Here is a 17,909-nt window from a genome sequence, read left to right as displayed (position 1 = left end):
TCCTGGCCTGGGGGGGATGAGCTTCAGGATTCCTGACGCACCACACACCTTCCCCACTGACCACCTTTGCAAAGCAAGAAACTCAACAAAGGATCTGACCATCTCCGGAGTCCTGCATGGAAACACCTTTTCTATGACCCTCTGCCATTCCACTGCAGAGTGCTCAATCTCAAGGCCTAATGGCTCTGTGTGATCCAGGCTCCAGTGACCTGGCAAACTTCAGTCCTCATTTAGTGCTCTTGTTAGGGATGCAGGCCCCTTTGGCCTGTGACCTCAGAAATTCTTTTAGCAAGTAACTAAAGGAGCCTCGGAAGTGGCTGAATCCGCCCCCCCCCCATGCCCGCCCCATCCCGCAGGCATTACCTGTTTACTGGAAGACATGTTGGTGAGTGTACTGATGCTGCTGGTGTCTGTGACCACCATCGCAGAAGGAAACCGGGAGGTGTGGGAATACTGGGGGGGCTCCTGCTTGTGTGCATACACTGCAGAGAGAGGGAAGACAAAATCAACGTGTAGATGTAGTTACATATGCAGCTACAGACCTCCACATTCTATGGTATAGCTCCTGTTTCCCTGGGCAGATAAAAGAGGGTTGTGGTTATGTTTGAAAAGAATGCAATGTGGCAAAGACCTGGTTCCTTCGTTGAATTATATAACCTCAGTTTCCTCACCTGTAAAATGGGGCTGATAGCTATTGTAGGTGAGGAGATATCACGAACAGCCTTGCACAGTGTCTTGTATACAGTAGTACTTTGGAACACTTCTGTTCCTCTGACTTTCGATAAAATAATAGGTGCCTGGCTATCAGCAAGTGATCCTTAATTATTTGTGGCACAACTAAGATTTTTAAGTCAAAAAATGTTCTAGCCAGGTACATTGGCAGGAGGATCACAAGTTTGAGTCCAGCCTCAGCAACTCAGTGAAACTCTATCTCAAAATAAAATAATAAAAAGGCCTGGCAATGTAGCTCAGTGGGAAAAGTAGCTCAGTTCTCAAAAAAGAAAAAAAATTCTAAGTAGCCAGCCAACATGAAGTACATGGCCAAGCACAGGTTTGTTCTTTCAGCCATGACTCAAAACATCAGGTCTTCTGCTAGAGTTGTAGACTGATTGACAACTGCAATTAGACACATGTACAATTAATTGTATTATTCTGGGCTATTCTAGTTGGCACTGAAATGATGTCATAGCCTTATGACATCATAGACATAGAAAGGATAAACCAAAGGAGACCAGATTCAAAGAAAACTTTCAGGAGCACGTGACTCAACGTTCTGTTTTTCCAGTGCTTGTCTACCACATCTGGAACATTTTGATTCAGGTTAGTTATCAATAAAAATAATCTCGGGGGGAGGGAAGAATAGAAGTTCATTGGATTAGACAAAGGGGGATGAAGGGAAGGGAGGGAGGATTAGAATAGGAAAGACAGTAGAATGAATCAGACATAACTTTCCTATGTTCATAGAGGACCAGTAAAACTATACCATGTACAACTGCAAGAATGGGATACTAGTTAGAATAAGTTATACTCCCCGTGGGTATAATATGTCAAAATACACTCTACTGTCATGAATATCTAAAAATAACAAATACAAGTTTTTTAAAAAAGAATAATCTAAATTCCAGGTCACATGATCAACTAATGAAAACATGCAGATGATTGGCTATAAGGGAGGGAGGGACAAGCCTGTTGTCAGAACACGGAGCCTACCAAGGAGTCCTCCAGTGGGGAATGGGGGTGAAGGTCACATGCTGCCTCAATTTGCCCTTCTTATGCAGGGAGGTTATTGGGTTCTCTCTTTGTGGCTAGCCAGGCCTGCTGGGCCTTAGCAACCCACAGGTCACTGATGACCACTCTGACTGTCCCAGGCTTGGCCAAGAAAGGCGCCTGCCCAGACAAGGAAGGGGGTAGGAGCAAAGAAGGAGCATATCACCTAGCTCTGGGGGAGAGAAGTGAGCCACTTGTGGTCTGAGACTCTGCTACAGGATGTGGCAGATTTTTAGAAGTCACGAATATGTGATTGGAATGTGAGATGGTGCCCAGAAACCAGCTCTGCCGGCCCGAGTAGGGACTGAGCCCCTGAGGATAGAAGGCTGAACTTGGCTGTTCTCCTTCAGACCTACAGCTTTGTTCAGGAGTTTCCAGGGGAGAAACTCAAATCCCCTTTTCCATCCTTGCCCTCTGAGAGTCCCTTAGTAAGCAATCACTTGCAGTTCTAATACTCTTTATGCTTAGTAGACTCTTTATGCAATTCATCCCTATTTTTATTTAATTTTCATAACCACCCTATAAAGCATACTATTCCCATTTTATCCAGGGAGAAACAGAATGGGCATAGGTAAGTAATCTGCCAGTTGCTGCATAGCTGTTAAGAGTCAGAGCCAGGATTCAAATCCAGGTCTGTCTGATTTAGGATGAGTCTACACTGGACACTTTCCTGGTGTTTCTGAAGCAGGGACACCATCCATTCTTTCATGACTCCTCCCAAACTCAGAGTCCAGGAGCCATACGCAGACCTGGCCAGAGGCCTGGAGGCCTGAAGGTCTGAGGTCTCAGGATGGAAGACAGAGATAGGCAAACTTAGGGGAGGTATAGAAACTGGATGTGGGGTCTCCTCTGTGTGAAGGGTATAAACTCTGACACTCATTTGGGTTAGCGTGCAGGTATTAGTTTCCACCTATGTTTGTGTTTTTTTTAAATTAGAAATATCTAGGGCCTATAAATCGAGGGTGTAGGGACTCCAGAAGATTTCTTTTATTTCAGAGAGACAAACAAGATACACATTATATGCCTCCTCGAATTATTTGGTAATGGCTTCTTGGAATCTTGGATTGAAGAGCCTAAGTTGAGCCCTCCTGGGAAAGTGCCACAGCTAATCAGTGGTACCTTTCCCACAGGTACTGGAATGGGAAATTGTGCTGTGTTCCACATCCCATCTCCAACTCCCCTTTACACGGAGGCCTAAGCCATTCTTCACACACCTGCCCCTGGGAATCTTGTGGATAGGTAAGAGGTGAAAAAGGAAGAGCAAGACATGACAAAGAGTTCTGCTTGATAAATCATCTTGATTGATTATGGGTAAGGAAAAGTGACCAAGCCAATAACCTTCCAAGAAAGTCACGACCCAAAGAGGAAAGTGATCGGGGTGTGCCTCCTCCCCCATCACTCTTGTGTCCTTACTGTGTGAGTTCTGCAGCTGAGTCACAGCAGCCATGAAAGGTTGCTGGGCCATGTGGCTGCCGGGGCTCTGCTGCATGAGGGGCTGCTGGTGAGGGCTGTGCAGCTGCTGGGAGAACTGGACGGGCTGCAGGGCTGCCAGGCTGCTGGCCACACTGTTGATGACTGGGACGCTCTGTGCTTGGGAGGTGTTGAGGCCTGTGGGGGCAAGAGAGAAAGGTCAGAGATGGCTTCAGGGATGAGAAGAGGTGACCACATGACAACCATCATTGACGGAACTCCTGCTCAATGTATGCAGGATGAGCCTGTTAGGTAAGAGACTGCATGGGAGGCGACTTTGTGGACAAGGAAACTGAGACTTGGAGAGATGATTTTCCTTGTTCAAATTCCACAGTGGGTTGTGGAATGAAGACAAGCATGAAACCAATCTGACTGGAGCTGGAGAAACTCCCCAAATCCTGTGAAACTCCCCAACTCAGCTCCCTTGAGGTTACCAGAAACCCGGGAAAGTTGACTCTATTTGCCTGCTCCACCCATGCTGGACTGTGAAAAAAAAATGCTTGTCTTGGTCATTCTAGGTCATGGATTATTGCCCAGATTTGTCTTTCCAGTAGAGGGCAGTGGTGTGTAGGGACCCACATTTTGATTCAAAACAAAATAAAGGTCTGAAGACCCTATATAGCAGACTATGCAAAGACCCAGAGGGAAGTCAAGTGACAACTCTCTTGACTATAGCAGAGCCGGAGGAAAGCACTGGAACACAGTGGGTCTATGAAATAGGTATATCCTAACTGTCTGCACAGGGCTTGTGGGTATCAAAAGTTCCAGGTTTGGGAAGGAGGAAGTAGTAAGTCAAAGGTCAGCCCTCACAGTGGCAGTGGGTCTTGCCATCTTTCTGTTCTGGAGGTATGAGGGCCTCTGTGGCTTGGGACTGTGTCGATATCCTGAGACCTCTTTAGGACCTGGAGCAGGACTGGGTCCCCTGGTATGCACTCTGTAGCTTACTCCCTGGGCAGAACTCTGGGGAAGACAGCTGAGGCAGGGCTGGAGTGGGGACAAGAGAAGACACACAAACCTCTTTCTTGGATTAAAGTTCCTTTGTTCATGCTTTCAGTGAAGTAAGGGGAAGAATGGGATTGAAGAAAGAAATCCAGAAAAAAGGTCTAGATTCAGAAAGGACACCTAGAGAGCCTTTCCTGAATTCGAGATGGTTTCATAAGTAGCCTTGTGGGAAGTCCTCCGTGGAGATAGCACAAAGTCCTCAACAATTGCTTACTCAGAGCTTTAGCTGATATGGTTATCAGAAACCTAAAAGCTAAGACCCCTGAACAGAAAGGAAGGGGGAGTAATCTTCCTCTTGACTCTCCTGGGTGGAGGTGGGGGTGGGACCTCTGATCATCATCAGAATAGCACCATCTCCAATTGACTGGGGCGGGGTCAGTTTGTCCCCAAGCCAGCCTATCACCTGAAACTCTGGTATCTTTTTTCACTATGCCAACCCCTACTTGTGGTCTCAGTCTCCCAGGAAGCCCCACAGATTGGCTATTTTTCCAGGAGTCCATGGCCACTGCTCTTGTGGGAGGAAATCTCTGGCCAGAAAAAGCAAATTCATCTGTTTACTATGGTTGATATTTGAGGGCATAGTTCTAAAACTTTCCTGAGCTTCAGAGCCTTTTGGGGGCTCTGTTTTAAGAAATATACCTTCCAGGAGTTGGAGAAGTAAGTCAATGGTACAGCACTTGCTTAGCATGTGTGAGGCGCCCCCCACCCCCCACCCCCCCACCCCCCGCTGCCAGAACTGAAAAAGGAAAAAAAAAAAGAAAAAAAATGGGGAAAAAAAGAAATATACATTCCTGAGCCCTGCCCAAGCTTAATGACTCAGAACCTTCAGAGGTGGGGCCTAGGAATCTTATTTTCCACAGAGTCTGCGATCCTGGTGTGCCTCAGTTCCAGGATGGAGAGCCTCTGATGTCATTCTAGTTCCTGCAGTGTGACTCTTGATATTTTCATCCATTTTCTGGGCACAGATTCCTGCTTAAGCAGCTTCTGCTGGAAGCAGTCCAGTGGACAATAGAGAATGAGGAGTTGGCATGGACAGATCCTGTATCCTGAGTCCTCTTATCCCCAGACACAGCCTCCCTACTCAACAACATTTGAGTGTTGGCTCAATGAGAATTTCTGCAACTGGCTCTTCATCTGATACTCCTTGGGGTGGGACCATTGTGTCTCTGCAGAAGTCTGCTGCTGATCCTCGCCATTCTTCACACTGAGTGCCCCGAGTACACATGCACACCCACCCATCTAATGTACCTTCCAGTGCTGCCCACCTGCTATCAGAGAACATTGTGGGAAGACAGAGAAGTATGGCAGAGGAGATTTAGAAGAACAAAACTGAAAAATATTCAATGGCTCTGTAGAAAACTTTAGTTCAGATTGTACCCAAAATAATATATACAACTGTGTATGTCAGCCAAAGCTTGACATGGGAAGAAGGAAGGCAAGTGGAACACTGGTGTATTATTTTGGTTACAGAAGTATGGAAGTGCGTATCTTACCCATGGGTTTTTTAGTTAAATCTTTTAGAGGGCAAGCAAGCTGGTTTCAGGTATCCTATCTCATTCTCAATCCAAACCCTGGTGTTAATTTGGTTATCATTGTCCACGCACATACCAGAGGGTTTGTGAAAAGAGAGTAAAGTTTAAATAACTTTTTAGTTTGCAAGTTTTCTAAAGGCTTCTCCATTCCCATTCTCCTTCTGCATAAATCAACACAGAATGTATTGATTTCCCAGCAGTCAAACTCAGTCAATAAATCTATGTGCCTCCTGAGGGCCCTGTTCTGCCCTCAAAGGACATGTAAGTCATTCCCTTAGGAAGTGATCCCAGTTCTGAGTGATCCTAAAATCTGAGAGCCAGTTTAGGGAGAGATGAGGGAAGGAAAGAAAAATTCAGGAAGCAAACAAAGAGGTGGTTCACATGGACAATAGACCTAAGAATGGCCAAGAGGACACAGGGCAATACAGAGTGAAGTAAAAGATGACCAATGTGTCACCCTTAGATCTCTCCCGAGTCATCTCAGAATACTTCTAAGGGTCACCATGGTGGTTTTGAGAATCAGTGACTTGCCCTGAGCTGTCCCAGTGAGTCTACGAATACACAGAACACTTGTCACCATGAAAACTCCTCAGAGATATCCACAGCCACAGCCTGCTTCTGACTCCCTATGGACAAGAATGGCCGGTCTGCGATGGGAAGCAGCCTGTATTAGAACGGGAGCCTCCTGGTGCTGAAAGGAACTGGTACATTTCTCTGTCTTTAGGCATGTGCCTAAATTTACCTATTTCTCCTTAAAGTTTCCAAAGCTCAGACACATAAATGTGACAGTGTCCCTCTGGATCCTCCCCATGTATGTTCAACTTTAGTTATAAAGAGGTCTTGGCTCCACATAAAATTTCCTATTCTTGCTCCATCCCCACCAACACAAAGAATTGCATGAAAACTATGCCACATACATAAGCTGTGACATTATACATATTCATGCTTTATAGATTTACAAGCATGTCAGCATTCACTGCCATTTGATGGCTTCAACAACTCACTTTATAGATGAGGAAATTGAACCTCATAAAGTGCAATGATTTGACCTGTGCCGTCCAGCTAGTGATCAGGATTCAAATCCATTCCAAAATTTTCCTCTCGCTTTGAAGTAAACAATATGAATATTGTTAAGGAGAGAGAAAAGGAACTAAAGAAGTTAGATACAAAGGGGAGTGCCTATGGTCCTTTTTTAAAAATCATGTTGATTTGCTTCCCATTCTTCTTCTCCCTGGCCCCAAGTTTTCTGACCAAGAAGAGAACTTACTTTGTGCAATGGCCATGACTCCGGACAGTGGGGTCATGATGAGGTTTTGAGATTGCTGGGGATTGTGGTGGGACAGGCTGTGGATGTTCGTCAAGGTGCTGACCGGGGGCAAACCTCCTCCTGAGACTGCTATCTGCTGGAGAGGATAAACAAGAGTAGCATGAGTGCAACTGGAAATACTGAGGGCAGTTTCCAGAATGACAGGACTTAGCAATTCCTTGGCACAGCTAACTCGATCATTCATCCATTCACTCAATGAGTATGAAGCACCTACTGTGGGACAGATACTCTAGGGGCTGAGAATAGGGTAGCAAGTAAAACCGGCAAGGCTGCTGCCCTCGTGGGGTTTGCATTTGTTGATCATCTTTGCACGTTTCTTTTGCTTCAGAAATCCTGCTTATGTGTCCCCAGCTCACTTTGTGTGCACCCTCTGTTCTGCCTTCTGCCTTCTACATTATGGGTGTAGAGACACAACGCCAAAAACAGCTCAAGAAATGCCCTGGGGTTTCCTGGAGAGAGTATTCAGGAACCAGGCAGGAGCACAGGGAAACTGTCCCTGAGTCCAGACCCCACTACAATCCCAGGAGGATACTTCTGTCCTTCCCATTTCATGGATGAAAAATTGAGACTCAGAGTAGATATGTATCTTGTTAAGATTCTGTAACTAGTAAACGGCACCCCTTTTATTCAAGCCCAGGTCTGTCTGACCCTAAAACCCAAGTTCTTATCTGTTATGTGGGGTACCCCTCCCCCTCCCCCCATAATTGTTACTAAGGATTGGGGGAGCTAAAACATTATTGGATAATTCTGGGGGTTTTTTTCCTCCCAACTCTTCACTATACATTTTTTTTCTTCCTTCCTTTCTTCCTTCCCTCCTGTCAAGCGGCTAATATTGTAATGACAAGCTACTAAGCAAGCTCCCCATTTTGTTTCTCCATTATATTCTGATGACAGTAAGGAAAACCTACTCTGATTCTTGCTTGTTTACTTTAATCTCAGCCACTTAATTGAATCCTTTTACTTGTTCCTACCAATATTTTTCCCTCATATATTTTTTTTTCCAAGTGTATAATTGCATCACAAGCTCAAAATGTTAACAGAGAGGGCTGGGGTTATAACTCTAGTGGTAGAGCATTTGCCTAGCATCTGTGAGGCACTGAGTTCAGTCCTCAGCACCATATAAAAATAAATAAATAAGTAAAGAAAGAAAGAAAGAAAGGCATTGTTTCATTTACAAGTAAAACAACAACAACAAAAAGAAAAAAGCAATAAAAAATGTTAACAGAGGCTCTTCCTTGCTAGAACAAACGCTTCTACGTGTCTGTCGGTTAGAACTTCCTGAAAAGTATTAAACAAAAACAACTGTAATAGGTGTGCTTGTTTTGATCCTGATGTTATCAGATATGTTTTTAATGTTCCCATTAATTATTATTGATTAGAATGGAGTTATCAGTTTAATACACACACTTTTTTCACGATAGTTTGCTATTTATAGTTTAAAAATAATTTCTAAATTTGTTATTAGGAAAGGATTGTTTCCCCTCATTCTGAACAAGCTCAGATGTTGTGAAGAGCGTCAGGAACCCTGGGAGATGCTTTAGGGTTAGGATACATCATGTGTCTGAGCAATTTAGCTTCCCTTCTTCTTTTTCTACCCAGAGCTCTTCCAGATTATGGGTCTCAAATCAGTGCTCAGGTGTAAGACGCGATCTCTGGCCCTGCCCTTCTGGTCAAATCCATAGTTTCCAAGGTTAATTTTAAAAAAGAATGAAAAAACCCAAACAGGTTTGTTTGTGTTTTTAAAATGAGCATCAATAAATGAGTTAGAAGTCACATGACCAAGAAGGAATTCCAACCACATCAAACAAGAGAGAACCAGCCTGTTTGCTGGACTTGTTTTTCAAAATGTCAGAGTCATAAAAAAAAAAAAAAAAAAAAATTGGTAACCTGCTCTCAGACTCAATCCCTTGGGTAATAGAGTCCATTGGAGAAAGTCAATGAAGTGACAGTCATCTTACTGCCATTTCAACATTTGGTTTAGATGGTGCAACAGTCGAGTGGATGCCAATGATTAAAAACAATTTAAATATGTATAGCTTTAGAGCTTGTTACTTGCTTTTACTTGTTATTCTCAATAGTGACCCAGGCATTATTATTATTATTGTCCCTGCCTTACAGATCAAGAAACAGATCCTCAGAAGAGTTGAGACTAATTCTATGTCACCTGATAAGTAAGAGAGGAAGCCAGAATTCAAACCTAGTTTTGCTGGAGTTTGAATCCTTTCCACTCACTATTGTTTGAGTAACCTTGGTCAAGTTACTTCTTACTCCAAAAGGTGACTACTACTTTTCATTTGCTCAAAGACTGAGAGAAGCCAGAGAACTGCCAAGGATATCATGGTGACCCTAACATGACAATTTGGAGAGCTGAGTTATATAATGCTGCCATTGACAGTCCTTTCCCTGAGCCAATTTCTTCACATGCCTACCACCTATGTGGGTGGTATTATTACCCCTATTTTGTAGACAAGGAAATTGAAGTTTAGAGAAGTTAAGAAATGTGTCCAAGTGGGTAGAATGGGGTTGAAAGCAGATAATCTGCCTCTCAGGCCTGACCTTTTCAACCTTGGGCCATATTGCCTGATACTGTGAAAGTATCCAGTATGTGCTTTTTTTTTTTTTTTTTTTTTTTTTTAAGTTCAACACACACAGATTTCAACCCTAAACCTGGCCAGCTTTTTGTCAGTGCATATCATTTTGGTAAGAAGGTGTGGGGGGCCAACAATGCAAAAGAAAGCTCAAATAGATCGCATTATTTCTAAAACCGATCCCTGGAGGCAGATTTGAAAGGTGTGTCCTATTGAAAGTTAGACACAGAAACTGTCATTCCTAGAACAGAGCTGTAAGCAATCTTTGCACCAACCCTATGACGTAGGCCCTATTATCCCACATTTAACAGATGAAGAAACTGAGGTTAAGCACTTTTCCACCCTTCTGCTGGTACATGAGAGACAAGACTTGGACATGTGGGTCCCCTTACCTGTGTTCCTTTTGAACCATATTCTACTCTTACTTTGGTGGGCCAAGATCTGTGATGGACTTGTTATATATTAACAGGGAACAGGCTCTTGATTTGGGGTGTCCAGTGATAGTGACATAGCATAAGAGCCAGAGTGCTGGAGACAGGGGAAAATCTGGTCCCTGCCAACAAGCTTCCAGATGTTTGCTAACAGTGTGGAGCGCTATCTTGGTCAATCATCAATCCAATAATCGCTGCCCAGTGGGGCACCATGGAACAGGAAGGGAAGAAAAAGTGTCTGCAGGCTGCATTTGGAGCAGCTTGGACCTGGGCGAGGCAGCTGGCCTCTTAGAAGGAAGAGTGGAGAGTGGGAGAGCTCCAAGGGAAACCCCAAGGACTTTTAAGCTGTAAGAGCTGAGACTTGGTTTTTCTTTTCTTTTGGTGGTGCTGGGGATTGATGGAGCCCCAGGCTTCTCACCACCAAGCAAGCGCTATACCCCAGAACTGCATCCCCAGCCTGGGCCTTGGAAGAGTTTATCCACTGAAAAGTGAAGACCTCTTCCTTTTTCTAGGGAAGCCTGGGTAATGCTTAACTCTAATTTGTTTGGGTCTTGACGTGCCTCTTGAGAAATCATAAAGACTTTCCCGTGTCTCTCATGAGGTGGCTAAACACAAATTGTTCTTCAGGAAGAAGGATCTTTCTTAAGGGATGGGGGAAGGGCAAGAGGGCTGCAAAATGCCTCCCACTGGGTGTCCTTTCCTTTTTTGGTTTGCAAGGATCCCCTTCCCTCCCCACTGCCCTTCACCAGGGAGACCAGCTCAGGTCCCCTGAAACTGGAGTTGGCTGGGCCAGCTCTCCCCCAGAAACTACACTTTGTTTTTCCTCCAGGGAGCTGGGACTTGATCACCTGTGACTCACTATTCCTGTGTTGCCTACACAGCACCCACGTCAAGGTCTAAAATGGCATCTGCTCCCTATGGCCCTCTCCCCATTCAGGCCCCCACTGGCCTCCAGGTCAGATGCCTTGCGGGAATGTGTGCAGCTCCACCTCCCCCGGGGAAGTCAGGAACCTGCAGCTCCTCCCTCCCGGAGAAACACAGAGCATGACCCAAAGAATAGAGTTTTCCACTTCCTACCCTCACTAGTGTCGAAATACCTCTGTTGTCTCACAAGTCGCTCTCCCCTGCCCTGTGTTGCCACAGGATCAGAACCTTGAAAAATTCAAATTATCCATTCCTTTACCAAGTAGGCTGGCTGAACTCACATCTGGGTGTGGGGCTCTGGGTCTAGTTACAGAAAATTTCATTTAATGAGAATAACATCAACCTTAACATAACAGAAACACTGCCACGTATTAAATCTAGACTGTGTTGAATGCTGTTGCTAAATATTGCACGTGTTGTTATGCTCCCCACAACAACCCTATTGCTATTGCCCCCATTTTATAGATGAGGAAAAGAGATCGAAGGTATGATTCAGTTAACCTGCCCAAGGCTATGCCACTATTAAAGTGCTGGAACTGAATGCAGGTAATTGTAACTTCAAAGTCCGCCTTTCTTGCTCCAAGTGACCGCCCCACCCCACCTGCCATTTTGTGCTTCCATCTTCACAGATAGGACATGCGTGTCCTTCAGAATCTCAGTTCCAGAAACTTCTTCCATCTCCTGCTATTCACTAAATCCTGACTTGCTAATGACTCTCCTCACCAGTACCCAGGAGGATGGTAAAGAGAGGGCTTGCTTCAAAGTGAGGTGCTTTCTGGGTTAAAACACTGGCTCTGGAGGCCTTGGGGGGGAGGGATGAATGAACATTTTATCAACACAAATGTCATTGGCAGCCCCAAAACAAACAGCGTCCCACCCGGCTTGCTCCTTTATGAGGCATTCAATCAATAAAATGAGAGCAGAGCTCTGTCAGATTTATTGGCTGGGTTCAAACCGAACACCTCTTCTCCCCGCCAAAGGCTAGGTCACCAGCTCTACCTTTCCGTTCCAGCTCTGGACAGCCCCCATTTTCCCCTGTGGGGTTACAATGGTTCATTGTTTGAGGCAGGCCTTGTGAGAAGTTGTGTTTGTTTTGCCTCTTATCTTATCAGCTCCAGAGCTACAATGGCCCAGGTGTACTCACCATTTTACCATCAGGTGAGAGGAGATTGTGGCCGGGGTCCAGGCTGGCTGGGGAGACTTGCTGTAAAACTGACTGGCTGGTCACCATGGCACTGTTGCCATGGTGACTGATTGTTGAAGAGGAAGTGACCTCATTGCTTCCCTGCTGGCTGTAGCGTACTCCTGCAAAACAACAACAGACCCAATAGGGAACATTAGTGTCACCAGGGGCCCCAGAATACTGACTCAGCTCCCCTTGTTTTCAGGGGTGGATGACAAGAAGTCAAACTTGCCTTCTCCTCCCCTGAACACACACACACACACACACACACACACACACACACACACGCACACACACACATCTACCAGTTGTCTTTGGAACAAGAATAGCATGCCTCTACTTTAATTCTAGAATGTAAGCTCCATGAGAATAGGATATATATCCAGAGTCTTGCTACTTGGTAGCCATCTGTAAACTTCTGCTGAATGAATCAAAGACTGAATGAATCCTGCTTGTTATTGCTTTAGCATAGTTTTTTGGCTTTTTTGTTTTTTGTTTTGTTTGGATTTGGAGGCCGAGATCAGCCTTCTCATCCTGGCTGGAGTATTTCTTCTGTTCTTCAATATACCTTCTAGAAATGCTTTCCTGGTGTCTCTTGGCTATATGGAATTACAAAGTATGAGTAGACCATTTGACAAAGAAGAGGCACTTGTCCAGTGACCTCTATAGGAGCCACAGCTCAGGCATTGGTCTCTGTCTACCACTTTTTGACTGAGCCCTAGAGACCAGGGGACACAGGAAGAGCAGGGCATGGATGGGGTTATAATTAGTCATCTTTGGCCCTGGAACCTACATTCCTTTGATAGGTCCCCTTTGTCTGACTTCCCGGGCCCAGGGAAAGGTGTGTCTGCAGAGGTGAGGCAGGCAACACACGTGGGCAGGAGGTGAACGCTTAGTAAACCACTGAAGAGTCAAGTGTATCTAACCCTCACTGCTCTGACCCTCCTTAGGAATCAAAAAGGAGGTCTGCTCTCAGGAAAGGGCAAGTGCTGGACAGAGACCAGGCAACTGAAGGAAGCAGAAGGGCAAAGAACCCGGGGCCAGTTTGCAGAAGCAAGTCCTGCTTGAAGTCTCCATCAAATAGCCAAGGACAAGGTTGGGGGTCCTTGAGGGCATCTCTCCTCCAATGTCTCCCTCCTAGACAATGTACTTTGTATTTTGTTTTCGATTTGACGAAAAGGTTTGGGAGGGAGGGGGTCCTTTTTTGCAAGGGAGGGAGACCAAATGCTTTAGGCTTGGAATCATTTGAAGAAGCGGGCCAACTCTTGGGCCATCCTTTTCCTTGCCCAGTGTTCCAAGATGAACCATCCCTGTATACAAATTCTGTGGCTGTTGACCCTGCCCTGCCTCCTGTCCCAAGCAGAGTCCCACCTTCCAGGGGAGGCTACTGAGTCCCCTCTGGCAAGCTGTCATAGCCAGTAGCCTTGAATTCACTAATCTAAAACTTAAGAAGAGACTCAAGCCAGTTTTCCCTGGATCCTCCTAAGGATATGACCCAAGGCTAGTTTGACCTAGAGTTTAAGAGGATTAGGGGAAAAAAACCAAAAACAAATGCTAAAGCAGGTTCTAACCTTCCAAAGCAACTTGTTTGGCTAGGAAGTGGCTTGATGCTTTGCTCTGCAGGCTTTTCCTATTGTTTTTTTCCCCCTCATCCTTCAATTCAAAGGCCGCTATGGGGGTGAGTTTGGCACTGGAATGGCCTCTGGTCCAGGGCACTACACTTTTTTACCCCCCTAAGAACAGGAGCCCTGAAGTTAAAAGAGGAAAGGCCTCTATCTCTCCACATCAACAGACCCTGCCCAGTCCTGTCTTCTTCTGTACCTGTCTGCAGTCCTCTAAGGACTCACCACCTTCGACTCCATCCCATTGGATTAAATTGGGTCCTTTTTCTCCACTTACACTGGCCACCCAGTTACAGCAGGATTTGCCAACAGTTCAAAGAGTCATAGATAGAAAAAGAAAGAAATGTGAACCTCGTGAACACTGAAGATTTCCAATCCATAAAAAGACAGATTTTCTGGCAAGAAGGGTCAGTGGGAAGACTGTAGGTTCTGGAACTAGACCAACTCAGGTTCAAATCTTGCCTTTGCTCTTAATCACACACGTGTGTGATCATAGGAACATTGCTTTCCCTCTCCGTGTCTTAGCTTCCTTTCCTAAAATGAAGAGAATACTGCCTTAACAGAACTATTAAAATTAATTTTTTTAGATGTTGATGGACTTTTGTTTTCTTTCTTTATTTTACATGTGGTGCTGAGAATCGAACCCAGTGCCTCTCACAGGCTAGGCAAGTGCTCTACCACTGAGCCACAACACCCCGCCCCCACCCATGAACAGGGATATTTTGGGATTAGAGATAACATTTCTACAGCTCCTAGCTTAATCTCCAATTCATGGCAACTGCGGGTGGGGATGCTGGGGGGAGGGAGCTGGTATCAGGATGGACCTGACATTTGTCCTATGAATCTAGAATTCTAGACAACATGGGGGCAGATTCTAAGTAGTGAATGCAACTGTCTCCCCCAAGGATCGTGCTTAGGCAGAACCACTGATGTCCTGCCCTGGAAGCAACTTGGGAGGAGGCCTGGCCTCTGCCCTGTTGTTCTTTTCTCTCAGAGGAACTGGAATTCACTGTGTTTCCCTCCTGACTCCCTGACCAGCTATTTACCTCCCCAAGATGCTCTGCTCCGGAGAGAATGGTGATAACGCTGGGAGTCAGGTGTGCGTTCACCTCCCAGCCTGTCCCCGTCATCGATTTGGTCTCAAGTCAAACAGTCTCTGGATTTAGCCTATTTAATTTGGCTGAAGGAAAATGGCCAGTCCTCTGATGATCAAATATGGGTCAGAGTGAGGCTTCTCCCCTGTCACCATCTACACAATTATTTATTTAAAAATAATTAACCAAGGATATCTAGAGGAAACAAAGGCCTTCTTTAGAAGGGAGTATGGCAGGAGAGAGTCCAGAGCCATTTGTTAAGAGTCCAGGCAGCTCGGCCAAGGCTGCTTCAGGCTACATACTTTTTCTTCCCCAGTGGAATTTTGTTACACAAGCTACACAACCTGGGAGCGGCTCTGGGAGACTGAGGTGCCTCTGAACCTTCCTTTGAAAATTTCTGGCTTAGGGATAGAGTCTTGGCTGGGAGTTAGGGGGATCCCTGTTTGGATCACAGCTTTGCCACTTGTTCTGTGGGTAAGCTCCAGCTTCCTCACCTACAAGCCAAGGGAATGCCCACTGCAGGAAGGGGGCCACTGTCACTGCAGTATGGTGGGAGATAGATGGTGGGGGGAGTAGAGGGGCTGCTCCTCAACTCCAGATCTACCTGCATCCTTTTCTACTGATGCTCCTCTTACAGGGATTTGGACCCTCACTGGACCCTGAAAGTACTGCTGCACCCAGTCAGCCCTCTTTTTTAGTAGGGTGACGTAATAGAAATAGGTGCTCTTGTTAGAGGAAGGAGAAGCCAAGTAAAATTTCACAAATTCAGAAGAACATTTGAAATGAGAATAAAAGTGGAGTGCACAGTGGAGCCAGGTGACCTGGGTTTGAATCCTGGCTCCATCGTGTAATAGCTGCGTGACCTTGGGAAGGTTATTTAGCCTCCCTGAGCTTCAGTTTCGTTACTGTCTACAACATCCACCGGTGAGATTAACTGCGAAGAAGACAGAATTAATAGATGTGACAGCATCCAGGCCATACTTGGCATATAATTGTGGCTGAAAACACAACAGATCCTCCTACTGTCAGATTGTCTTTAAGACACTTTTTGGAAAGCTGGGATCACAAAAGCTTACTGAGTGCCTGTCATGCAGGCACATTGCTAAGAAGGGGAATGACTCTTCCCTTCACCATGGCAAGCTCTGAAATTGAAGATATGACAGGGCTCTGGACCAGCCTCGACTTGCCAAAAATGCCAGGTAATCAGCCACAGAGCACCCGAAGGAAAAATGACCATGCCAGAAGGTGGCCCACACCCTCCACTCCCTCACTCAAGCCTCTAATTGACCCTGTCCCCAGTGAACCACAGCAAGTGTGTCCAGAAGGAAAAAGCATCCTGGGTGGAGCAGGGAGACTTTCCTGAGGCCCTGCTGAGGTCATCCACTTTCCCCTATTCCTGGGCCTCAGCTCCATGGGGGTTGGGTGGTTGCTAAATTCCTAATAGCATAGGGGACAGACCCAGATTGTCCAGTTTCTATCCAATATGACTGACCAGAAGTGTCAAAAGCATAGACCAAGCCTATGGTTCCAAAGAGCCAGCTTTCCCTGCATTGCCCTCCTGGGCCAGTACACATCTCCAGGATGCCCTTCACCCCACTATGGCCTGGGATTTCTTTCTAAAACAAAACCATACCAAGTCGCTGCTCTGCTTAGAAATCTAAAACTGGTAAAATCAGGACTTTACAACTTGTCTTATGTGCATCATCTCTTGCCACATCCCATACAGCCAAGAGAGATCACAGGCCCCGCTTCAATAAGCCCTGCCTGCCCTGCCTCTGTGCTTTGCTTACACTCTTTGCTCTGCCTGAAAAGCTCTTCCCTTCTCCACATCTCATCCCAGAGAGGACTAACTGTCGGCTCTCTGGGAAGCCCTTCTTGATTGGTCCTGGTGGTTGTCTGCTCCATCCTTTGTATTTACTTGTGCTGGCGATTCGTCCCCCAGGACTGTGTGATCCTGAATCCTGATGTGTTTATTCCCCTCTCCTTAAAGGAGGAGAATGGCTTTTACTCCTTGCCACATCCTCAGCCTCACACAGCACCTGCACTGTGATTATCTACTGAATGAAGGAATGAGACCCCAGCTGCTTTGAGAACCCAGGTCCCAGAACAAGGGGCATCGCTTCTAGAAGGAGAAAATATGATCAGTTCTAATGTAGCAATTGTATTAAAAGTGTGAGTCTGTTTCAATCCATTGCTGTTTTAAGGAATACTTTGAGAGTCACGTGAAATTCATTCGAAAAACACCAAGTGAATTCAGAAATTTGCATCCAGATGAATGGGGCGGTGCAGGACTAAACCAAATCCACCTTGTGTGCATGCGTGTGCAAACACACACACGCACACACACATCCTGAACATCTGCCAGCCATCTCAGTCACTCTGTTGCCGCAAGCTACATTCATGACCATCAAGAGTAACAACATGGGGCTAGGGATATAGCTCAGTTGGTAGAGTGCTTGCCTCACATGCACAAGGCCCCGGATTCAATCCCCAGAACCCTCCCCCCCCCCAAAAAAAAAGGTAACAATGTTCTTCTGATTTCAGACATCCCTCTGTCTCTGACACCCATTTCCTTAAGCAAACGTCAGGAGTTTTTCAAGCTCAAGTACATATTTATGACTGCATAGCATTTATGTACTTCTTAACTATCAAGTGTAAAACTCTGCTAAAGTTTTTATTGGATTCTTATCTTTTTAAAATGTGTCACTGATAAGGTTTTCAAGAATTGTGCCTTTAAACTTGATTTTCCCAACAGTGCTGTGGTTTTCCTTAGCAAAGCATGGTGATTTTTAGGTTATATAGAACCGACTGTGCAAATGTATTCAAAGACAGACACAACTGTCTTACAGGAGGACCCCAGGGAGCAGATGCTCAGAGGGTGTCATTAACCATAGAAACCTGTGCTTCAGGGTTTATAACTGTAGCTCATAGAGCCCTAGATATATGATTCTCTAAGATCTTGGGAAAAT

The 17,909-nt window shown here is 45.5% G+C and overlaps 1 protein-coding gene across 6 annotated transcripts in view; it reads right to left on the bottom strand.

Moving 5' to 3' along the window:
* Positions 1 to 17,909, bottom strand: part of Hnf1b (HNF1 homeobox B) — a 51,435-nt gene that overhangs the window by 8,507 nt on the left and 25,019 nt on the right. For 2 of the 6 annotated variants that reach the window (XM_026398035.2, XM_026398037.2), the window contains exons 5-8: positions 12,186 to 12,346; positions 7,039 to 7,174; positions 3,181 to 3,375; positions 364 to 482 (exon numbers count right to left, since the gene is read on the bottom strand). In XM_026398035.2, the coding sequence (XP_026253820.2) occupies positions 364 to 482; positions 3,181 to 3,375; positions 7,039 to 7,174; positions 12,186 to 12,346 (611 nt within the window). The remainder of the gene's footprint in view (positions 1 to 363; positions 483 to 3,180; positions 3,376 to 7,038; positions 7,175 to 12,185; positions 12,347 to 17,909) is intronic. The other 4 variants (XM_026398034.2, XM_026398036.2, XM_077800942.1 and 1 more) reach the window with 3 other exon arrangements.

The sequence above is a fragment of the Urocitellus parryii genome, chromosome 7, assembly GCF_045843805.1.
Source record: "Urocitellus parryii isolate mUroPar1 chromosome 7, mUroPar1.hap1, whole genome shotgun sequence".
Classification (NCBI taxonomy): Eukaryota; Metazoa; Chordata; class Mammalia; order Rodentia; family Sciuridae; genus Urocitellus; species Urocitellus parryii.
This window is presented reverse-complemented; position numbering and strand designations above follow the sequence as displayed.